The sequence below is a fragment of the Oreochromis niloticus genome, linkage group LG16 (genome assembly GCF_001858045.2).
Source record: "Oreochromis niloticus isolate F11D_XX linkage group LG16, O_niloticus_UMD_NMBU, whole genome shotgun sequence".
In the NCBI taxonomy this organism is placed as follows: Eukaryota; Metazoa; Chordata; class Actinopteri; order Cichliformes; family Cichlidae; genus Oreochromis; species Oreochromis niloticus.
The window spans coordinates 3,678,632-3,703,972 of NC_031987.2; the positions used below are offsets into that span (position 1 = coordinate 3,678,632).

At 45.6% G+C, this 25,341-nt stretch overlaps 2 protein-coding genes and 1 pseudogene across 2 annotated transcripts; all 3 read left to right on the plus strand.

The window, feature by feature from the left end:
• The first annotated feature begins 3,091 nt into the window (after positions 1-3,091).
• LOC109197475 (olfactory receptor 10T2-like) lies at positions 3,092-4,081 on the plus strand. The gene has a single exon (XM_025903615.1). It carries the CDS (start codon positions 3,110-3,112, stop codon positions 4,079-4,081), a length of 972 nt encoding a protein of 323 aa, XP_025759400.1. The 5' UTR covers positions 3,092-3,109.
• A 3,875-nt stretch (positions 4,082-7,956) lies between these two features.
• On the plus strand, positions 7,957-8,946 carry LOC109197476 (olfactory receptor 10T2-like). Its single transcript, XM_025903616.1, has one exon. It carries the CDS (start codon positions 7,975-7,977, stop codon positions 8,944-8,946), a length of 972 nt encoding a protein of 323 aa, XP_025759401.1. The 5' UTR covers positions 7,957-7,974.
• Positions 8,947-12,849: 3,903 nt separating this feature from the next.
• On the plus strand, positions 12,850-16,895 carry LOC109197477 (olfactory receptor 10T2-like; annotated as a pseudogene).
• Positions 16,896-25,341: the final 8,446 nt, after the last annotated feature.

Here is a 25,341-nt window from a genome sequence, read left to right on the forward strand (position 1 = left end):
AGCAGGTGTGTTCTCTCCCTGCTGTTCTTGACCCTCTAAACTGATAGAATAGAACGCCTTTTATTGTCACTATACACATGTACAATGAGATTCAGAGCATCTCCTACCCAGTGCAGACATGTGGGAAAAGAAAGGGGGGTGAGCTGTACACATATGAGCAGTTCAATATCAAAAATTATCAAATATACAAATACTGGAAAAAAATAAATAGTGTATATTTACAGTGGGGACATAGATTAAATATTGCACAATGGTGGTGGTGGTGTTTGTATATTCTGTGTATAGAGGAGAGGCTTGGATTGGGGGTTGAAACTGTGTCGTCGGTGCATGTGTGAGTTCAGCGTGGTCATGGCTTTTGCAAAGGAACTGTTCCTAAGTCTGTCAGTCTTTGTGCTGATGCACCTGTAGCAGGTCGAACAGGTCAAAACCTGGGTGGGAGCTGCCCTTGATGATGTTTGTTGCTCTGTTGAGGCAGCGGGTGGAATAAATATCCACCAAGGAGGGAGAGGGCAGCCAATGATCTTCTGTGCTGCCTTGATTACACTGTGAAGCTTCACTCTATTCCCCTCTGGTCAGCTGCCGTACCTTACTTTGATGCAGTATGTCAGTAGGCTGTCAATGATGAGCAGTAGAAGATCAGCAGCAGGTTGGAGTCCAGTTTGTGCTTCCTGAGAAACAGGAAGGTGTGGACCCTCTCCACCCATTCACTGTTGATGTATAGGGGGCCTTAATTAGTGCTGTGCCACCTGAAGTCGACAATGATCTCTTTGGTTTTCATGGTGGTCAGTGCCAGTTTGCTCTCTGAACAATATGCTGCCAACTTCAGGACGTCCTCTCTGTAGGCTGCCTCTTCTCCATTTGAGATAAGTCTGACTAATGTGGTGTCATCAGCAAACTTGATGAGGAGGTTGTTGTTGTGGGTCGAATTGCAGTCTTAGGTTTAGAGACAATACAGAAGGGGGCTCAGCACACAGCCTTGTGGGGAGCCAGTGCTCAGCACGCGAATGGAGGAGAGATGGGGGCCAAGTCTTACAGTCTGGGGCCGGTTGGTGAGAAAGTCCAAGGCCAAGAGTGACCAGTTTGGTGAAGAGGATATCTGGGATGATTGTATAGAAAGCTGAGCTGTAATCCACAAAGAGCATCCATCCATCCATCAATCCATCCATCCATCCATCCATCCATCCATCCATCCATCTGCTTATCCGGGGCCGGGTCAAGGGGGCAGCAGCCCTAACAGAGAAGCCCAGATCTCCCCCTTCCCAGCCACCTCCTCCAACTTGTCCAGGCGAACGCCAAGGCGTTCCCAGCCCAGCTGAGAGATAAAATCTCTCCAGCGTGTCCTGGGTCTGTCCCGGGGCCTCCTCCCGGTAGGACATGCCCAGAACACCTCACCCAGGAGGCACCCAGGAGGCGCCCAGGATGCCCGAACAACCTCAACTGGCTCCTTTCAATGTGAAGGCGCAGCGGATCTACTCTGAGCCACTTCCGGATGGCTGAACGTCTCACCCTACGTCTAAGGGAGAGGCCAGCCACCCTTCAGAGGAAGCCCATTTCTGCCGCTTGTATCCGCAATCTCGTTCTTTCGGTCACTACCCACAGCTCGTGACCATAGGTGAGGGTAGGGACGTAGATCGACCGGCAAATTGAGAGCTTCACTTTTACACTCAGCTCTCTCTTCACCACAACAGACTGGTATAGCGTCCGCGTCACTGCGGCAATCCGTCTGTCGATCTCCCGTCTCCCGTCACTCGTGAACAAGACCCCGAGATACTTAAACTTGGGGCAGGAACTCATCCCTGACCCGAAGTGGGCACTCCACCCTTCTCTGGCCGAGGACCATGGCCTCAGATTTGGAGGTGCTGATTCTCATTCCCACTGCTTCACACTCAGCTGCGAACCGTTCCAAAGCGAGCTGGAGGCCATCACCCGATGAAGCCAACAGAACCACATCATCCGGGGAAAGCAGATATGAGATTCTGAGAACACCCACAAAGAGCATTCGGATGTAGCTTTGCCGCTGCTCCAGGTGGCTCAGCACAGAGTTGAGAGCTACGTCGATGGCATCTTCTGTGGATCTGTTCGCATAATTTGCAAACTGGTAATCACTGGTCTGATCCACAATGAAGACGAGTCCGCATACAGACAGGAGGTGGACCAGCTGTTCTGCTGCAGTCAGAACCACCTGGAGCCGACTGTGGAGATGACGGTGAACCTTCAGAGAGACCCCCCCCCTCACTGTCCTTAACAATAGACTACTTACCATGGATCACTTCAGATTCCTAGGACCCACCTTTCCACGCCATCTGAAGTGGTCCTCACATATAGACTCTATCCAGAAGAAGGCCCAGCAGAGGTTGTGGTTCCTGCAGCAACTCAGAATTTACAACCTGTCCTGTTGGTTTCATCAGATGTCCTGTATCATCATGCACTGGAGGAGTTTGAAGCCATACGTAAATCAACCAGTATGAATGTCAGCACTTTGATCTCTGAGACCATGGTTTTACGCAAAAAAAACTTTGATTTACTCTTTTCTGGGCTGGAGGAAAAGGGGGTGATCGTGGTGCAACGATAAGGTTACATCACACTGCAGAAAATTGGAGAGGTACCTGGGATGGAATCGTTCCATTGTGGAGTAGGAAAGGTGGAGAGTGAGCAGGCGGCAGAGTAACAGGTAACAGGTGCAAACTATTCTTTTTTCCACAGAGTTACTAAGAGGCAAAGAGAAAGCAACATTCACAAGGACATCTTACTACAAAAGAAAAATGGAAGAAAACCACAACAAGCCCTGGACAGTTATGTTTAATTGGCATAAATGTAAGAAATTCCTAACAGTATCATGAAGAAGCATATTTTTGAATAAAGTTTTAAAAACTATTTAATATTTATTTTTCAAGAACCTGCAGGATTGTTTTATTATGTGTTTAGTACGTGATACATAATAAATCCCCTGATATTTTTCCAAAGCTGTGAGCTTCCATTCCAGATCATTGATTGGCTGGTTTGAAATCCCAGCTCACATGTTGCTGTTATCTGTACTAGATAGAGGAGAGAGGAGAACAGAGACAGGATACAGTGAGAGACTAGGCTACACTTAGGTCTCTCTATCACAATGAATAATGTTTCTGTAATAACAATGTTTTTTCTTTCAGGTTTCAATGAAACAATCAGTCACAGGTTTGTTCTCTTCTTTCTCAGTTTGTTGTGTTACTGCATCATTTGCCTGGTCAATGTTTCTCTCATTGTGATCATCATCTTGGACACCAACCTCCATGAACCAATGTATATTCTGCTCTGTGTCTTTTGTATGAATGCACTTTATGGAACAGCAGGTTTCTACCCCAGATTTCTCTGGGATCTCCTCTCTGATGTTCATCTCATCTCATATTACGGTTGCCTTATTCAGAATCAGGTGATTTATTCTTTTGCCTGTGGCGAACTGTCGATTCTTGCAGTCATGGCATATGACAGATATGTGGCCATATGTCAGCCACTGAAGTACCACTCTATCATGTCAAAGCAAAGAGTCATTAGGTTTGCATGTTTTTCTTGGTTCACAACTTTCTGCATTATGGTTGTGAATAACTTTCTAACATCTAGACTGAAGTTATGCAGCCCGTATATTTCCAGACTCTTCTGTGGGAACTGGAGTATTGTTCAACTCGCTTGTTTTCCAGCACAAACAACAATCAATGCTATATTTGCAAATAGTGTAATAATTATTTATTTTCTTCATGGTGTTTTCATAGTTTGGTCCTATATGTATATCATTCAAACATGTGTAAAGTCTATAGAAAACAGGGCAAAGTTCATGCAAACATGTGTCCCACATCTCGTCTCATTATTTACTTTTCTTGTGGCAATACTTACTGATGTTATAAATATGCGACTGGGTTCGAAAGAGTTGCCTCGGACCCTTCAAAACTTTGCAGCAATAGAGTTTCTTGTCATTCCTCCTATCATGAATCCTCTGATATACGGTTTCAAACTGACCAAAATTCGAAAAAGAATTTATAGTCTTGTTATTTTTAAAAGAACTAATTTTTGTTTTATTCGATCAGATAATAGTTTCACACACAGCTAAGTGTCACACCCGTTGTTTGACATCCATTGAAAAACAAGTCCAAAAAAGGTTTAATTTTTACTGAAATTTGTGGGGGTTTTTTGGAGTTGTCTGAAAACAGGTCTATTGATGTGAGTGGATATGAAATTTTATTATTTATCTGCATTTCCCAGATGATTTACATTTTGTAGATATCTTTGCACTAAATGTATTTTGATGGTCACCTGCCTAATTACCAAAAAACACTCATATGTAGAAAGGCTGTAAATTTCACAGTTTTTCTTCTCATTACTGTTCAAGGAAATAACAGGCACCGTGGAGACTGCACATGTGAAACGGATTAAAAGACAACCTGTTCTAGATGTGGCAGCACTATCAGAGTGTCATATTTTGATATTATGCTGTCTTAGAAATCTGATCCGCAACCACATGGATGTGAAGCAGTTTTAGTAGTTTTCTCAGTTTTATCCTCTTTTTCTTTAACACTTGTTGAAACAGTCAGAGGTTTTAGCAACTGAATCAGTTTTAGAATTTCTGCTTAATCAAACATGAAAGTCCGTTTTTACTTAACACTTGTACAATTAAATGGCTTTTCTATTGTTTGAAGGATTGCAAGTTGAAGTTGAACATTTACAGTGCAAATCAGTTTTTCTACATGACAAAATGTTTCTTTTTACTGTATTAAGTAAAAAGAAATGAGAAATCTGTTAAATAGTAAGAAATAAATGTGTACAATTGAAAAAAAAAAAAATTCTGGTAGCTCATTTCCCAGCAGCAGGTGAGGCCGAGGAGCACCACATCCCACACACAAACCACCAGCAAAGGCCTCCCAGCAGGTGTGTTCTCTCCCTGCTGTTCTTGACCCTCTAAACTGATAGAATAGAACGCCTTTTATTGTCACTATACACATGTACAATGAGATTCAGAGCATCTCCTACCCAGTGCAGACATGTGGGAAAAGAAAGGGGGGTGAGCTGTACACATATGAGCAGTTCAATATCAAAAAATATCAAATATACAAATACTGGAAAAAAATAAATAGTGTATATTTACAGTGGGGACATAGATTAAATATTGCACAATGGTGGTGGTGGTGTTTGTATATTCTGTGTATAGAGGAGAGGCTTGGATTGGGGGGTGAAACTGTGTCGTCGGTGCATGTGTGAGTTCAGCGTGGTCATGGCTTTTGCAAAGGAACTGTTCCTAAGTCTGTCAGTCTTTGTGCTGATGCACCTGTAGCAGGTCGAACAGGTCAAAACCTGGGTGGGAGCTGCCCTTGATGATGTTTGTTGCTCTGTTGAGGCAGCGGGTGGAATAAATATCCACCAAGGAGGGAGAGGGCAGCCAATGATCTTCTGTGCTGCCTTGATTACACTGTGAAGCTTCACTCTATTCCCCTCTGGTCAGCTGCCGTACCTTACTTTGATGCAGTATGTCAGTAGGCTGTCAATGATGAGCAGTAGAAGATCAGCAGCAGGTTGGAGTCCATTTTGTGCTTCCTGAGAAACAGGAAGGTGTGGACCCTCTCCACCCATTCACTGTTGATGTATAGGGGGCCTTAATTAGTGCTGTGCCACCTGAAGTCGACAATGATCTCTTTGGTTTTCATGGTGGTCAGTGCCAGTTTGTTCTCTGAACACTATGCTGCCAACTTCAGGACTTCCTCTCTGTAGGCTGCCTCTTCTCCCTTTGAGATAAGTCTGACTAATGTGGTGTCATCAGCAAACTTGATGAGGTTGTTGTTGTGGGTCAAATTGCAGTCTTAGGTTTAGAGACAATACAGGAGGGGGCTCAGCACACAGCCTTGTGGGGAGCCAGTGCTCAGCACGCGAGTGGAGGAGAGATGGGGGCCAAGTTTTACAGTCTGGGGCCGGTTGGTGAGAAAGTCCAAGACCAAGAGTGACCAGTTTGGTGAAGAGGATATCTGGGATGATTGTATAGAAAGCTGAGCTGTAATCCACAAAGAGCATCCATCCATCCATCCATCCATCCATCCATCCATCTGCTTATCCGGGGCCGGGTCAAGGGGGCAGCAGCCCTAGCAGAGAAGCCCAGATCTCCCCCTTCCCAGCCACCTCCTCCAACTTGTCCAGGCGAACGCCAAGGCGTTCCCAGCCCAGCTGAGAGATAAAATCTCTCCAGAGTGTCCTGGGTCTGCCCCGGGGCCTCCTCCCAGTAGGACATGCCCAGAACACCTCACCCAGGAGGCACCCAGGAGGCGCCCAGGATGCCCGAACAACCTCAACTGGCTCCTTTCAATGTGAAGGCGCAGCGGATCTACTCTGAGCCACTTCCGGATGGCTGAACGTCTCACCCTACGTCTAAGGGAGAGGCCAGCCACCCTTCAGAGGAAGCCCATTTCTGCCGCTTGTATCCGCAATCTCGTTCTTTCGGTCACTACCCACAGCTCGTGACCATAGGTGAGGGTAGGGACGTAGATCGACCGGCAAATTGAGAGCTTCACTTTTACACTCAGCTCTCTCTTCACCACAACAGACTGGTATAGCGTCCGCGTCACTGCGGCAATCCGTCTGTCGATCTCCCGTCTCCCGTCACTCGTGAACAAGACCCCGAGATACTTAAACTTGGGGCAGGAACTCATTCCTGACCCGAAGTGGGCACTCCACCCTTCTCTGGCCGAGGACCATGGCCTCAGATTTGGAGGTGCTGATTCTCATTCCCACTGCTTCACACTCAGCTGCGAACCGTTCCAAAGCGAGCTGGAGGCCATCACCCGATGAAGCCAACAGAACCACATCATCCGGGGAAAGCAGATATGAGATTCTGAGACCACCCACAGAGAGCATTCGGATGTAGCTTTGCCGCTGCTCCAGGTGGCTCAGCACAGAGTTGAGAGCTACGTCGATGGCATCTTCTGTGGATCTGTTCGCATAATTTGCAAACTGGTAATCACTGGTCTGATCCACAATGAAGACGAGTCCGCATACAGACAGGAGGTGGACCAGCTGTTCTGCTGCAGTCAGAACCACCTGGAGCCGACTGTGGAGATGACGGTGAACCTTCAGAGAGACCCCCCCTCACTGTCCTTAACAATAGACTACTTACCGTGGATCACTTCAGATTCCTAGGACCCACCTTTCCACGCCATCTGAAGTGGTCCTCACATATAGACTCTATCCAGAAGAAGGCCCAGCAGAGGTTGTGGTTCCTGCAGCAACTCAGAATTTACAACCTGTCCTGTTGGCTTCATCAGATGTCCTGTATCATCATGCACTGGAGGAGTTTGAAGCCATACGTAAATCAACCAGTATGAATGTCAGCACTTTGATCTCTGAGACCATGGTTTTACGCAAAAAAAACTTTGATTTACTCTTTTCTGGGCTGGAGGAAAAGGGGTGATCGTGGTGCAACGATAAGGTTACATCACACTGCAGAAAATTGGAGAGGTACCTGGGATGGAATCGTTCCATTGTGGAGTAGGAAAGGTGGAGAGTGAGCAGGCGGCAGAGTAACAGGTAACAGGTGCAAACTATTCTTTTTTCCACAGAGTTACTAAGAGGCAAAGAGAAAGCAACATTCACAAGGACATCTTACTACAAAAGAAAAATGGAAGAAAACCACAACAAGCCCTGGACAGTTATGTTTAATTGGCATAAATGTAAGAAATTCCTAACAGTATCATGAAGAAGCATATTTTTGAATAAAGTTTTAAAAACTATTTAATATTTATTTTTCAAGATCCTGCAGTTTTGTTTTATTATGTGTTTAGTACGTGATACATATTAAATCCCCTGATATTTTTCCAAAGCTGTGAGCTTTCATTCCAGATCATTGATTGGCTGGTTTGAAATCCCAGCTCACATGTTGCTGTTATCTGTACTAGATAGAGGACAGAGGAGAACAGAGACAGGATACAGTGAGAGACTAGGCTACACTTAGGTCTCTCAATCACAATGAATAATGTTTCTGTAATAACAATGTTTTTTCTTTCAGGTTTCAATGAAACAATCAGTCACAGGTTTGTTCTCTTCTTTCTCAGTTTGTTGTGTTACTGCATCATTTGCCTGCTAAATGTTTTTCTCATTGTGATCATCATCTTGGACACCAACCTCCATGAACCAATGTATATTCTGCTCTGTGTCTTTTGTATGAATGCACTTTATGGAACAGCAGGTTTCTTTCCCAGATTTCTCTGGGATCTCCTCTCTGATGTTCATCTCATCTCATATTACGGTTGCCTTATTCAGAATCAGGTGATTTATTCTTTTGCCTGTGGCGAACTGTCGATTCTTGCACTCATGGCATATGACAGATATGTGGCCATATGTCAGCCACTGAAGTACCACTCTATCATGTCAAAGCGAAGAGTCATTAGGTTTGCATGTTTTTCTTGGTTCACAACTTTCTGCATTTTGGCTGTAAATGTCTTTCTAACATCCAGACTGAAGTTATGCAGCCCGTATATTTCCAGACTCTTCTGTGGGAACTGGAGTATTGTTCAACTCGCTTGTTTTCCAGCACAAACAACAATCAATGCTATATTTGCAAATAGTGTAATAATTATTTATTTTCTTCATGGTGTTTTCATAGTTTGGTCCTATATGTATATCATTCAAACATGTGTAAAGTCTATAGAAAACAGGGCAAAGTTCATGCAAACATGTGTCCCACATCTCGTCTCATTATTTACTTTTCTTGTGGCAATACTTACTGATGTTATAAATATGCGACTGGGTTCGAAAGAGTTGCCTCGGACCCTTCAAAACTTTGCAGCAATAGAGTTTCTTGTCATTCCTCCTATCATGAATCCTCTGATATACGGTTTCAAACTGACCAAAATTCGAAAAAGAATTTATAGTCTTGTTATTTTTAAAAGAACTAATTTTTGTTTTATTCGATCAGATAATAGTTTCACACACAGCTAAGTGTCACACCCGTTGTTTGACATCCATTGAAAAACAAGTCCAAAAAAGGTTTAATTTTTACTGAAATTTGTGGGGGTTTTTTGGAGTTGTCTGAAAACAGGTCTATTGATGTGAGCGGATATGAAATTTTATTATTTATCTGCATTTCCCAGATGATTTACATTTTGTAGATATCTTTGCACTAAATGTAGTTTTTGATGGTCACCTGCCTAATTAACAAAAAACACTCATATGTAGAAAGGCTGTAAATTTCACGGTTTTTCTTCTCATTACTGTTCAAGGAAATAACAGGCACCGTGGAGACTGCACATGTGAAACGGATTAAAAGACAAACTGTTTTAGATGTGGCATCACTATCAGAGTGTCATATTTTGATATTATGCTGTCTTAGAAATCTGATCCGCAACCACATGGATGTGAAGCAGTTTTAGTAGTTTTCTCAGTTTTATCCTCTTTTTCTTTAACACTTGTTGAAACAGTCAGAGGTTTTAGCAACTGAATCAGTTTTAGAATTTCTGCTTAATCAAACATGAAAGTCCGTTTTTACTTAACACTTGTACAATTAAATGGCTTTTCTATTGTTTGAAGGATTGCAAGTTGAAGTTGAACATTTACAGTGCAAATCAGTTTTTCTACATGACAAAATGTTTCTTTTTACTGTATTAAGTAAAAAGAAATGAGAAATCTGTTAAATAGTAAGAAATAAATGTGTACAATTGAAAAAAAAAAGTTCTGGTAGCTCATTTCCCAGCAGCAGGTGAGGCCGAGGAGCACCACATCCCACACACAAACCACCAGCAAAGGCCTCCCCAGCAGGTGTGTTCTCTCCCTGCTGTTCTTGACCCTCTAAACTGATAGAATAGAACGCCTTTTATTGTCACTATACACATGTACAATGAGATTCAGAGCATCTCCTACCCAGTGCAGACATGTGGGAAAAGAAAGGGGGATGAGGTGCACAGTTCTATGGCACTGTATACATATGAGCAGTTCAATATCAAAAAATATCAAATATACAAATACTGGAAAAAAATAAATAGTGTATATTTACAGTGGGGACATAGATTAAATATTGCACAACGGTGGTGGTGGTGTTTGTATATTCTGTGTATAGAGGAGAGGCTTGGATTGGGGGGTGAAACTGTGTCGTCGGTGCATGTGTGAGTTCAGCGTGGTCATGGCTTTTGCAAAGGAACTGTTCCTAAGTCTGTCAGTCTTTGTGCTGATGCACCTGTAGCAGGTCGAACAGGTCAAAACCTGGGTGGGAGCTGCCCTTGATGATGTTTGTTGCTCTGTTGAGGCAGCGGGTGGAATAAATATCCACCAAGGAGGGAGAGGGCAGCCAATGATCTTCTGTGCTGCCTTGATTACACTGTGAAGCTTCACTCTATTCCCCTCTGGTCAGCTGCCGTACCTTACTTTGATGCAGTATGTCAGTAGGCTGTCAATGATGAGCAGTAGAAGATCAGCAGCAGGTTGGAGTCCAGTTTGTGCTTCCTGAGAAACAGGAAGGTGTGGACCCTCTCCACCCATTCACTGTTGATGTATAGGGGGCCTTAATTAGTGCTGTGCCACCTGAAGTCGACAATGATCTCTTTGGTTTTCATGGTGGTCAGTGCCAGTTTGTTCTCTGAACACTATGCTGCCAACTTCAGGACTTCCTCTCTGTAGGCTGCCTCTTCTCCCTTTGAGATAAGTCTGACTAATGTGGTGTCATCAGCAAACTTGATGAGGAGGTTGTTGTTGTGGGTCGAATTGCAGTCTTAGGTTTAGAGACAATACAGGAGGGGGCTCAGCACACAGCCTTGTGGGGAGCCAGTGCTCAGCACGCGAATGGAGGAGAGATGGGGGCCAAGTCTTACAGTCTGGGGCCGGTTGGTGAGAAAGTCCAAGGCCAAGAGTGACCAGTTTGGTGAAGAGGATATCTGGGATGATTGTATAGAAAGCTGAGCTGTAATCCACAAAGAGCATCCATCCATCCATCCATCCATCCATCCATCCATCCATCTGCTTATCCGGGGCCGGGTCAAGGGGGCAGCAGCCCTAACAGAGAAGCCCAGATCTCCCCCTTCCCAGCCACCTCCTCCAACTTGTCCAGGCGAACGCCAAGGCGTTCCCAGCCCAGCTGAGAGATAAAATCTCTCCAGCGTGTCCTGGGTCTGCCCCGGGGCCTCCTCCCGGTAGGACATGCCCAGAACACCTCACCCAGGAGGCACCCAGGAGGCGCCCAGGATGCCCGAACAACCTCAACTGGCTCCTTTCAATGTGAAGGCGCAGCGGATCTACTCTGAGCCACTTCCGGATGGCTGAACGTCTCACCCTACGTCTAAGGGAGAGGCCAGCCACCCTTCAGAGGAAGCCCATTTCTGCCGCTTGTATCCGCAATCTCGTTCTTTCGGTCACTACCCACAGCTCGTGACCATAGGTGAGGGTAGGGACGTAGATCGACCGGCAAATTGAGAGCTTCACTTTTACACTAAAGCTCTCTCTTCACCACAACAGACTGGTATAGCGTCCGCGTCACTGCGGCAATCCGTCTGTCGATCTCCCGTCTCCCGTCACTCGTGAACAAGACCCCGAGATACTTAAACTTGGGGCAGGAACTCATCCCTGACCCGAAGTGGGCACTCCACCCTTCTCTGGCCGAGGACCATGGCCTCAGATTTGGAGGTGCTGATTCTCATTCCCACTGCTTCACACTCAGCTGCGAACCGTTCCAAAGCGAGCTGGAGGCCATCACCCGATGAAGCCAACAGAACCACATCATCCGGGGAAAGCAGATATGAGATTCTGAGAACACCCACAAAGAGCATTCGGACGTAGCTTTGCCGCTGCTCCAGGTGGCTCAGCACAGAGTTGAGAGCTACGTCGATGGCATCTTCTGTGGATCTGTTCGCATAATTTGCAAACTGGTAATCACTGGTCTGATCCACAATGAAGACGAGTCCGCATACAGACAGGAGGTGGACCAGCTGTTCTGCTGCAGTCAGAACCACCTGGAGCCGACTGTGGAGATGACGGTGAACCTTCAGAGAGACCCCCCCTCACTGTCCTTAACAATAGACTACTTACCGTGGATCACTTCAGATTCCTAGGACCCACCTTTCCACGCCATCTGAAGTGGTCCTCACATATAGACTCTATCCAGAAGAAGACCCAGCAGAGGTTGTGGTTCCTGCAACAACTCAGAATTTACAACCTGTCCTGTTGGCTTCATCAGATGTCCTGTATCATCATGCACTGGAGGAGTTTGAAGCCATACGTAAATCAACCAGTATGAATGTCAGCACTTTGATCTCTGAGACCATGGTTTTACGCAAAAAAAACTTTGATTTACTCTTTTCTGGGCTGGAGGAAAAGGGGGTGATCGTGGTGCAACGATAAGGTTACATCACACTGCAGAAAATTGGAGAGGTACCTGGGATGGAATCGTTCCATTGTGGAGTAGGAAAGGTGGAGAGTGAGCAGGCGGCAGAGTAACAGGTAACAGGTGCAAACTATTCTTTTTTCCACAGAGTTACTAAGAGGCAAAGAGAAAGCAACATTCACAAGGACATCTTACTACAAAAGAAAAATGGAACAAAACCACAACAAGCCCTGGACAGTTATGTTTAATTGGCATAAATGTAAGAAATTCCTAACAGTATCATGAAGAAGCATATTGTTGAATAAAGTTTTAAAAACTATTTAATATTTATTTTTCAAGAACCTGCAGGTTTGTTTTATTATGTGTTTAGTACGTGATACATAATAAATCCCCTGATATTTTTCCAAAGCTGTGAGCTTTCATTCCAGATCATTGATTGGCTGGTTTGAAATCCCAGCTCACATGTTGCTGTTATCTGTACTAGATAGAGGAGAGAGGAGAACAGAGACAGGATACAGTGAGAGACTAGGCTACACTTAGGTCTCTCTATCACAATGAATAATGTTTCTGTAATAACAATGTTTTTTCTTTCAGGTTTCAATGAAACAATCAGTCACAGGTTTGTTCTCTTCTTTCTCAGTTTGTTGTGTTACTGCATCATTTGCCTGGTCAATGTTTCTCTCATTGTGATCATCATCTTGGACACCAACCTCCATGAACCAATGTATATTCTGCTCTGTGTCTTTTGTATGAATGCACTTTATGGAACAGCAGGTTTCTTTCCCAGATTTCTCTGGGATCTCCTCTCTGATGTTCATCTCATCTCATATTACGGTTGCCTTATTCAGAATCAGGTGATTTATTCTTTTGCCTGTGGCGAACTGTCGATTCTTGCACTCATGGCATATGACAGATATGTGGCCATATGTCAGCCACTGAAGTACCACTCTATCATGTCAAAGTGAAGAGTCATTAGGTTTGCATGTTTTTCTTGGTTCACAACTTTCTGCATTTTGGCTGTAAATGTCTTTCTAACATCCAGACTGAAGTTATGCAGCCCGTATATTTCCAGACTCTTCTGTGTGAACTGGAGTATTGTTCAACTCGCTTGTTTTCCAGCACAAACAACAATCAATGCTATATTTGCAAATATTACAATAAGTATTTATTTTCTTCATGGTGTTTTCATAGTTTGGTCCTATATGTATATCATTCAAACATGTGTAAAGTCTATAGAAAACAGGGCAAAGTTCATGCAAACATGTGTCCCACATCTCGTCTCATTATTTACTTTTGTTGTGGCAATACTTACTGATGTTATAAATATGCGACTGGATTCGAAAGAGTTGCCTCGGACCCTTCAAAACTTTATAGCAATAGAGTTTCTTGTCATTCCTCCTATCATGAATCCTCTAATATACGGTTTCAAACTGACCAAAATTCGAAAAAGAATTTATAGTCTTGTTATTTTTAAAAGAACTAATTTTTGTTTTATTCGATCAGATAATAGTTTCACACACAGCTAAGTGTCACACCCGTTGTCTGACATCCATTGAAAAACAAGTCCAAAAAAAGTTTAATTTTTACTGAAATTTGTGGGGGTTTTTTGGAGTTGTCTGAAAACAGGTCTATTGATGTGAGCGGATATGAAATTTTATTATTTATCTGCATTTCCCAGATGATTTACATTTTGTAGATATCTTTGCACTAAATGTATTTTTGATGGTCACCTGCCTAATTACCAAAAAACACTCATATGTAGAAAGGCTGTAAATTTCACAGTCCTTCTTCTCATTACTGTTCAAGGAAATAACAGGCACCGTGGAGACTGCACATGTGAAACGGATTAAAAGACAAACTGTTTTAGATGTGGCATCACTATCAGAGTGTCTATTTTGATATTATGCTGTCTCACAAATCTGATCCACGACCACATGGATGTGAAGCAGTTTTAGTAGTTTTCTCAGTTTTATCCTCTTTTTCTTTAACACTTGTTGAAACAGTCAGAGGTTTTAGCAACTGAATCAGTTTTAGAATTTCTGCTTAATCAAACATGAAAGTCCGTTTTTACTTAACACTTGTACAATTAAATGGCTTTTCTATTGTTTGAAGGATTGCAAGTTGAAGTTGAACATTTACAGTGCAAATCAGTTTTTCTACATGACAAAATGTTTCTTTTTACTGTATTAAGTAAAAAGAAATGAGAAATCTGTTAAATAGTAAGAAATAAATGTGTACAATTGAAAAAAAAAAAAATTCTGGTAGCTCATTTCCCAGCAGCAGGTGAGGCCGAGGAGCACCACATCCCACACACAAACCACCAGCAAAGGCCTCCCCAGCAGGTGTGTTCTCTCCCTGCTGTTCTTGACCCTCTAAACTGATAGAATAGAACGCCTTTTATTGTCACTATACACATGTACAATGAGATTCAGAGCATCTCCTACCCAGTGCAGACATATGGGAAAAGAAAGGTGGGTGAGCTGTACACATATGAGCAGTTCAATATCAAAAAATATCAAATATACAAATACTGGAAAAAAATAAATAGTTTATATTTACTGTGGGGACATAAATATTGCACAGTGGTGGTGGTGATGTTTGTATATTCTGTGTATAGAGGAGAGGCTTGGATTGGGGGGTGAAACTGTGTCGTCGGTGCATGTGTGAGTTCAGCGTGGTCATGGCTTTTGCAAAGGAACTGTTCCTAAGTCTGTCAGTCTTTGTGCTGATGCACCTGTAGCAGGTCGAACAGGTCAAAACCTGGGTGGGAGCTGCCCTTGATGATGTTTGTTGCTCTGTTGAGGCAGCGGGTGGAATAAATATCCACCAAGGAGGGAGAGGGCAGCCAATGATCTTCTGTGCTGCCTTGATTACACTGTGAAGCTTCACTCTATTCCCCTCTGGTAAGCTGCCGTACCTTACTTTGATGCAGTATGTCAGTAGGCTGTCAATGATGAGCAGTAGAAGATCAGCAGCAGGTTGGAGTCCAGTTTGTGCTTCCTGAGAAACAGGAAGGTGTGGACCCTCTCCACCCATTCACTGTTGATGTATAAGGGGCCTTAATTAGTGCTGTGCCACCTGAAGTCGACAATGATCTCTTTGGTTTTCATGGTGGTCAGTGCCAGTTTGTTCTCTGAACACTATGCTGCCAACTTCAGGACTTCCTCTCTGTAGGCTGCCTCTTCTCCCTTTGAGATAAGTCTGACTAATGTGGTGTCATCAGCAAACTTGATGAGGAGGTTGTTGTTCTGGGTCGAATTGCAGTCTTAGGTTTAGAGACAATACAGGAGGGGGCTCAGCACACAGCCTTGTGGGGAGCCAGTGCTCAGCACGCGAATGGAGGAGAGATGGGGGCTAAGTTTTACAGTCTGGGGCCGGTTGGTGAGAAAGTCCAAGGCCAAGAGTGACCAGTTTGGTGAAGAGGATATCTGGGATGATTGTATAGAAAGCTGAGCTGTAATCCACAAAGAGCATCCATCCATCCATCCATCCATCCATCCATCCATCCATCCATCCATCCATCTGCTTATCCGGGGCCGGGTCAAGGGGGCAGCAGCCCTAGCAGAGAAGCCCAGATCTCCCCCTTCCCAGCCACCTCCTCCAACTTGTCCAGGCGAACGCCAAGGCGTTCCCAGCCCAGCTGAGAGATAAAATCTCTCCAGCGTGTCCTGGGTCTGCCCCGGGGCCTCCTCCCGGTAGGACATGCCCAGAACACCTCACCCAGGAGGCATCCAGGAGGTGCCCAGGATGCCCGAACAACCTCAACTGGCTCCTTTCAATGTGAAGGCCCAGCGGATCTACTCTGAGCCACTTCCGGATGGCTGAAGGTCTCACCCTACGTCTAAGGGAGAGGCCAGCCACCCTTCAGAGGAAGCCCATTTCTGCCGCTTGTATCCGCAATCTCGTTCTTTCGGTCACTACCCACAGCTCGTGACCATAGGTGAGGGTAGGGACGTAGATCGACCGGCAAATTGAGAGCTTCACTTTTACACTCAGCTCTCTCTTCACCACAACAGACTGGTATAGCGTCCGCATCACTGCGGCAATCCGTCTGTCGATCTCCCGCTCCCGTCTCCCATCACTCGTGAACAAGACCCCGAGATACTTAAACTTGGGTCAGGAACTCGTCCCTGACCCAAAGTGGGCACTCCACCGTTTTGGGGCTGAGGACCATGGCCTCAGATTTGGAGGTGCTGATTCTCATTCCCACTGCTTCACACTCAGCTGCGAACCGTTCCAAAGCGAGCTGGAGGCCATCACCCGATGAAGCCAACAGAACCACATCATCTGCGAAAAGTAGAGATGAGATTCTGAGAACACCCACAAAGAGCATTCGGACGTAGCTTTGCCGCTGCTCCAGGTGGCTCAGCACAGAGTTGAGAGCTACGTCGATGGCATCTTCTGTGGATCTGTTCGCATAATTTGCAAACTGGTAATCACTGGTCTGATCCACAATGAAGACGAGTCCGCATACAGACAGGAGGTGGACCAGCTGTTCTGCTGCAGTCAGAACCACCTGGAGCCGACTGTGGAGATGACGGTGAACCTTCAGAGAGACCAATCCCCCCCTCACTATCCTTAACAATCGACTACTTACCGTGGATCACTTCAGATTCCTAGGACCCACCTTTCCACGCCATCTGAAGTGGTCCTCACATATAGACTCTATCCAGAAGAAGGCCCAGCAGAGGTTGTGGTTCCTGCAGCAACTCAGAATTTACAACCTGTCCTGTTGGCTTCATCAGATGTCCTGTATCATCATGCACTGGAGGAGTTTGAAGCCATACGTAAATCAACCAGTATGAATGTCAGCACTTTGATCTCTGAGACCATGGTTTTACGCAAAAAAAACTTTGATTTACTCTTTTCTGGGCTGGAGGAAAAGGGGGTGATCGTGGTGCAACGATAAGGTTACATCACACTGCAGAAAATTGGAGAGGTACCTGGGATGGAATCGTTCCATTGTGGAGTAGGAAAGGTGGAGAGTGAGCAGGCGGCAGAGTAACAGGTAACAGGTGCAAACTATTCTTTTTTCCACAGAGTTACTAAGAGGCAAAGAGAAAGCAACATTCACAAGGACATCTTACTACAAAAGAAAAATGGAACAAAACCACAACAAGCCCTGGACAGTTATGTTTAATTGGCATAAATGTAAGAAATTCCTAACAGTATCATGAAGAAGCATATTTTTGAATAAAGTTTTAAAAACTATTTAATATTTATTTTTCAAGAACCTGCAGGTTTGTTTTATTATGTGTTTAGTACGTGATACATATTAAATCCCCTGATATTTTTCCAAAGCTGTGAGCTTCCATTCCAGATCATTGATTGGCTGGTTTGAAATCCCAGCTCACATGTTGCTGTTATCTATACTAGATAGAGGAGAGAGGAGAACAGAGACAGGATACAGTGAGAGACTAGGCTACACTTAGGTCTCTCAATCACAATGATTGATCATTGTGATCATCATCTTGGACACCAACCTCCATGAACCAATGTATATTCTGCTCTGTGTCTTTTGTATGAATGCACTTTATGGAACAGCAGGTTTCTTTCCCAGATTTCTCTGGGATCTCCTCTCTGATGTTCATCTCATCTCATATTACGGTTGCCTTATTCAGAATCAGGTGATTTATTCTTTTGCCTGTGGCGAACTGTCGATTCTTGCAGTCATGGCATATGACAGATATGTGGCCATATGTCAGCCACTGAAGTACCACTCTATCATGTCAAAGTGAAGAGTCATTAGGTTTGCATGTTTTTCTTGGTTCACAACTTTCTGCATTTTGGCTGTAAATGTCTTTCTAACATCCAGACTGAAGTTATGCAGCCCGTATATTTCCAGACTCTTCTGTGTGAACTGGAGTATTGTTCAACTCGCTTGTTTTCCAGCACAAACTGCAATCAATGCTATAGTTGCAAATATTACAATAAGTATTTATTTCCTTCATGGTGTTTTTATAGTTTGGTCCTATATGTATATCATTCAAACATGTGTAAAGTCTATAGAAAACAGGGCAAAGTTCATGCAAACATGTGTCCCACATCTCGTCTCATTATTTACTTTTGTTGTGATAATGCTTTTGGACATTATAAATATGCGACTGGGTTCGAAAGAGTTGCCTCGGACCCTTCAAAACTTTGCAGCAATAGAGTTTCTTGTCATTCCTCCTATCATGAATCCTCTGATGTACGGTTTCAAACTGAACAAACTTCGAAAAAGAATCTACAGTGTTGTTATTTCAAAAACAAAGTGATTTTCATTTTAGTCGATCAGATAAAAGCTTCAAACACAGCTAAATGTCAGACCGGTTGTTTGACATGTTTTTCTAAAAACATATCTATTGATGTGAGCAGATATGAAGTTTTATTATTTATCTGCATTTCTCAGATGATTTACATTTCCTAGATATCTAGGAATCATTACATTTATTTTTGATGGTCGCCTGCCTAATCATAACATACAAACAGGCGCTTGTCAGTGACTAGTTACTGTGGAAACTACACATCAGACTCAGAATACTTTATTAATCTCTAAGGAAATTAAGGGTTACAGTTGCTCCAAGACAGTAACAGACAAAACTATTTAAACAATATAATATGTTATAGATTTTACAAATTTAAGACATAGCACTAATATATACAAATCAATCAATTATAAATATCAAGAATTAACAGAGGTGATTATAAATACATATCAAGAATATTGACAAAAATATTACAAAGTAGAAAGAGCGTGTGCAAAAAGGGTGTAACTATTGCAATGTTTACAGTTCATTAGATGGAGGAGTTGTACAGAGAGATGGCCACGGGCAGGAATGATGTTCTGTGTCGTTCATGTGAAAAGGATTAAAAGACAAACTGTTTTAAATGTGGCAGCACTATCAGAGTGTGATTCTATTCTGATATTATGCTGTCTTATAAAATTGATACACAATCACATGGATATGATGCAGTTTTCCCAGTTTTACCTTCTTTTTCTTTAACACTTATTGAAACAGTTAGAGGTTTTAGCAAATGAGTGTGAGTTTGGCTAGAAGGAGCTTTTGAATTTCTGCTTAATCAAACATGAAAGTCATTTTGTTTTTTCTTAATGCTCATACAGTTAAATAGCTTTTCTATAGTTTGAATGGTTGCAAGTTGAAGTTTAACACATTTACAGTGCAAATCAAAGTTTTGTTTTTTTACTTTGTTAAGTCAAAAGAAATGAGAAATCTGTTAAATAGTAAAAAAGAAATCTGTAAAATTGCAGAAAAAAATTCTGGTAGCTCATTTCCCAGCAGCAGGTGAGGAGCACCACATCCCACACACAAACTACCCTCACCAGCCTCCCCCACAGGTGGGTTCTCTCCCTGCTGTTCTTGTCCCATCTGTGAAACTCCTTAAGTTCGCCGATGATGCCACCATCATTGGTCTGATCCTTAAGTCTGATTGGTCTGATGCTTAACAATACAGTACCTACTGTGGATCACTTCAGATTCCTAGGATCCACTTTTCCCCTCGATCTGAAGTGACCCTCGCATATAGACTCTTTCCAGAAGAAGGCCCTGAGTTGCCTCAGGAACTACAACCTGCCACAGGCGATGCTGGTCAGCTTCCATATTGCTATCATCTAGTCTGTACTGTGGACGTCAGTCACTGGGCCAGACTGCAGCAGGCAATCAGATCTGCAGAGATGATCATCAGTGCTGATCTTGCCTCCATCCAGGACCTGTAGAGGTCCAGGGTTAGGAAATCTCTGCAGACCGTTCACGTCCCGGACACAAACTGTTCAAACTGCTGCACTGAGGAGGCGCTGCAGACCGCTGTTTACTAAAACAAGCCGCGCAAAGACAGTTTCTTCAAGCTGGCTGTTACTCTGAACACTGTGATATAGCCCACTGTTACATCACTCAGGCCATATGCACATTGCACTACTGAGTTTAGCACTTATAGTTAGTGTAGTTTTCTAAGGCTGTCTGTAACTTGTTTTTTCTTACTTTGCTGGGCCAAATTTGGCTCCCGGGCCTTATTGACACCCCTGGTCTGAGTAGTTAGAAAGTTGGAATATTTTGTGCATATCTGAGTGTCATGGTCCGACAGCCCTTGCCTTGGCTGCCTGCCCATGCGTTATTGTGTGTATGTTGCTCCCTTCCTCTCTCTCCCACTCTCTCTCTCTCTCTCTTGCTCTCGTACGGGATTGTTTACCTCCGAGCGGTGACGAGCATTCCCGAGAGTGTTCCCGCGCAGAGACTGACCGCACTTGTTGTTGATCGGAGCCGACCAGCTGTAACCAATTATCCGCCATCTCCCGGGCTGCCGTCTTAACAGGGCGATCGAGCGTCAGTCAGCGCTGGATCATTGTGTGAAGCACGGTAGAGCGGCGCCGACGGTTTTTGTAGCAGTTTATGTTGAGCTCAGGATTGTTTAGTTACTCTGCGTGTGTTTGTGTGTTTGCCACCAGGAGGGAAACGGAGAGAGAGATCACGGGAGCTGGACCACCTTTTGGGATTACTGTTTGGAAGGAGTCACTACGTGTGTTTTCACTTCAGGGCCACGAGCACTGCTAGGAGGAGAAGGAGGAGACCACACCTGGGCACCCCATCACTATATATATTGAACTGTTGCACCTTTACCGCACTGTAAATAAATCCACTGTCTTCTCCCAAAGGAGTCCTGCATACGAGTCCTGTTTTCTACACCTACCCTGACAGAATGATCCAGCCAGCATTGGACTCGGCGGACTCCGATCCTGTACAACGGGAGCTATCTCTTCAGGCGGACCTATTAGAACGACACGAGAAGATGCTTCAGCATATTTCTAAGGAACAGGGCGCCCTGCTTCAGGTAGTAACGGAACTCAAAGGTATGTGGCAATCCCCTGGCCCAGCAGCAGCTAATGTTTCACCTCAGTTACCCTCCTTAAGCGTTGCGGCCGCCTGCCCTCTTCCTCCCTCCCCACCTCCACCCAGGCGTGAGCACACCTTACCTGTGCCTGAAAAGTTTTCCGGGGATTTAGATAAGTGTAGAGGCTTCTTGACCCAGTGCGACTTGAGTTTTCGCCAACAGACTCACGCCTATGCTACCGACGGTGCCAAGATTGCCCTCATGGTGCAACTCATGACTGGGAGAGCCCTGAAGTGGGCTCAGGCAGTGTTGCGCTCCAACCCTGATGTTTCTTATCCTGACTTTCTGACCAAGTTCCGCAGTGTTTTTGATAAAAGTTCTAATCCGGATGCAGCTGCTCACCGTTTGTTTTCTTTGAAACAGGGCAAAAGGAGTGTGGCGGATTTTTCTGTGGATTTTTGGATCCTGGCTGAGGAAACTGGCTGGGAGGAAAGAGCACTTCGGGGGGCGTTTCTCAATAGCCTGAATGAAGGAATCAGACGTGAGTTGGCCGCCAAAGAATTACCTAAATCGTTGGACGCTTTGATTAATTTGTGTATCAGCCTTGATGACCACATGCGAGAATACGGAGGGCGGGCTGAAGGAGCCCGCCGGGCAACAGGGAGCCCAGGTGGTTGGCTGAGCACTTCTTCTGATGGGGGAGGTCAAGGGGAGCGTGAGCTTGAGGAGACGGAGGAGGAGCAGATGCAGCTAGGGCGAGCTAGATTCAACAAGCCGGGGTGGAGGAAGAAGCGCCAGATGGGTGAGTGCTTTGCATGTGGAAAGAAAGGGCACTTTGCAGACTCTTGCCCGTCCCGGCTAAAAGATTCGGCCCATCAGTAGCGGTGGGGTTACTGATGGGTGCGACAGGAGATGTGTTACCCCACCTCAGCTGCCCCGCCAAGCTTATCTTTCAGTCCATAACTCATTCCTGTAATGCATTAGTGGATTCAGGCGCGGAACAGAGCTTTATGGACGAGACTTTAGCCAGGAGATTGGGGGTCCCGCTCGTTTCCCTGCATGTTCCTTTAAATGTGGCTGCCCTCAATGGTGAAGTGCTGGCCAAAGTCACACATCGCACGCATGAAATCACGCTGGTTCTTTCTGGTAATCATGTTGAAAAGATAAGTTTGTTTCTGTTTAAGGCGCCTGATACTCCATTGGTGTTAGGTTACCCGTGGCTTCAACGTCATAACCCTCAGATAGATTGGGCCCAGGGTAGTGTGGGGGGATGGAGTGAGTGGTGTCACAAGCAGTGCTTACGGTCAGCTGTTCCCAATCTGACGCCGACTGTGGCGAAGGACTCTGTCAGTACTCCTGATCTCTCTGTTGTTCCGGCTGAATATCAGGATCTAGCTAAAGTGTTCAGCAAGAGTTTGGCCTCATCGCTTCCGCCTCACCGACCTTATGATTGTGGCATTGATTTGCTTCCAGAAGCTACGCTGCCCACCAGCCGCCTATACAGCCTGTCCAAGCCTGAGCGCGAGTCCATGGAGCGCTATATCACCGACTCACTCTCCGCTGGCATCATTCGACCATCCACTTCTCCGCTTGGGGCAGGATTCTTTTTCGTTGAAAAAAAGGACAAATCCCTTTGCCCCTGCATTGACTTCCGTGGTCTCAACAAAATAACCATCAAGAACAAATATCCTCTTCCTCTGTTAGCGTCCGCATTTGAGTTGCTCCAGGGAGCCACCATTTTTACTAAGCTGGACCTTCGCAATGCCTATCATTTGGTTCGTATTCGAGAAGGGGACGAATGGAAGACCGCATTCAACACGCACTTAGGCCATTTCGAATATTTGGTCATGCCTTTCGGTCTTACCAATGCTCCGGCGGTGTTTCAGGCTATGGTGAATGATGTGCTTCGGGATTTCATTAACCACTTTGCTTTTGTGTACTTGGATGATATTCTCATTTTTTCCAAGACTCGTGAGGAGCATGTTGAACATGTCAGACTGGTGCTTCAACGGCTGTTGGAGAATCGCCTGTTCGTCAAAGGTGAGAAGTGTGAATTTCACGTCTCGACAGTATCTTTTCTGGGGTTTGTGATTGATCGGGGGCAGTTGAGAGCAGATCCTGCTAAGGTCAAGGCAGTGGTGGAGTGGCCAGGGCCTAAGACCCGGAAGGCACTCCAAAAGTTCTTGGGCTTTGCGAACTTCTACCGTAAGTTCATTCGTAACTTTAGCACTGTGGTGTTGCCGTTGACTACTCTCACTTCTCCTAAACAGCAGTTTGTGTGGTCGCCCCAGGCCCAACAGGCTTTTGTGCAACTGAAACTGTTGTTTTCCTCTGCCCCCATTCTCATTCAAGCAGATTTGTCTCGACCCTTCATTGTGGAAGTGGATGCGTCGGATTCTGGAGTGGGAGCGGTCCTTTCCCAACGAGTGGATGGTAGGCTCCATCCCTGCGCCTTCTTCTCCCATCGTCTTTCCCAGGCAGAGCGTAATTATGATGTTGGGGTTCGGGAGCTCCTGGCAATCAAGTTGGCCTTGGAGGAATGGCGCCACTGGCTGGAGGGGAGTGTGCATCCGGTGCTGGTCTGGACGGACCATAAGAATCTGTCATATCTGCAGACGGCCAAACGCCTCAACGCCCGGCAAGCCAGGTGGGCCTTGTTTTTTACTCGTTTTGATCTTGTCATCACGTACAGGCCAGGGTCGCGCAACACCAAGCCGGATGCCCTCTCGCGCCAGTTTGCTTCCAGTGGGGAGGGGAGGAGGAGAAGGAAGAGAGGACTATCATCCCGGCCGGCTGTGTGGTGGGTGCGGTGACGTGGGAGATTGAGAAGTTGATCAGGGAGGCTCAGCGACTGGAACCTGATCCCGGTTCGGGCCCCGCGGGCCGACAGTATGTTCCCACAGCTGTCCGTGGCAAGGTCATTCATTGGGCGCATGCAGCTAAGTTCTCCTGCCACCCGGGTAAGAACCGTACCATCAAGTTCTTACAACGCTTGTTCTGGTGGCCTGCTCTGGCGAAGGACGTCCAGGAGTATGTCGCTGCATGTACCATCTGTGCTCGGAACAAAGTTCCTAGCTCTCCACCCTCGGGTCAGTTACGGCCACTTGCTGTCGCCAGCCGCCCATGGTCTCACATTGCGGTGGACTTTGTCACCGGCTTGCCGCCATCTTCTGGTAATACCGTCATACTTACCATTGTTGACCGGTTTTCCAAGGCAGCCCATTTTGTGGCCCTGGCTAAACTCCCGTCTGCTTTGGAAACTGCTAAACTCCTTGTCCAGCATGTTTTCCGTTTACATGGCATTCCCCAAGACGTTGTGTCGGACCGAGGGCCCCAGTTTACTTCCCGGGTGTGGAAGGAGTTTTGTGCGGAACTGGGGGCCCAGGTCAGTTTGTCTTCTGGCTTTCACCCGCAGACAAATGGTCAAGCTGAGAGGGCGAATCAGGAACTGGAGGCCATGCTACGCTGTGTCGTCTCGTCTCACCAGTCCACTTGGAGCGAGCAGTTGGCCTGGATTGAATATGCCCACAACGCCAGTACGTCAACCGCAACGGGAGTGTCGCCTTTTGAAGCCTCCCTGGGTTATCTACCTCCGCTCCTGTCTGTCATGGAGGGTGAGCTTGCCGTGCCATCTGTCCAACATCATATTCGTTGATGTCGGCGCGCCTGGAAGGCTACTAGGGCAGCCTTGCTTAGGACGGCGGAACGGAACAAGCGTTTGGCGGACCGCCGCCGCACTCAGGCGCCGGTTTACAAGGTTGGCCAGAGGGTGTGGCTCTCGACCAGGTACATTCCCCTTCGGACTGAGTCCAAAAAGCTGGGTCCCCGCTTCATCGGGCCGTTCCCTGTTCAGTCGGTCCTCAATCCGGTGACATTGAGGTTGTCTTTGCCCCGCAATATGCGGATTCATGATGTGTTTCATGTTTCTCAGGTGAAACCAGTCTGGACCAGCTCGTTGTGCCCGCCTGTTGGGTCCCCACCACCTGCCCGGATTGTCGATGGCGCACCTGCATATTCCATAACGCGGATTATGGACGCTAGGCGCCGCGGTAGGGGCTTCCAATACTTGGTGGACTGGGAAGGGTATGGTCCGGAAGAGCATTGCTGGGTGCCGCGATCCGCTATTCTCGATGACGCTATGGTAAGAGAATTCCGCAGGCGTTACCCGGACAAGTTTGGTCGGTCGCCGGGAGGCTCCCGTT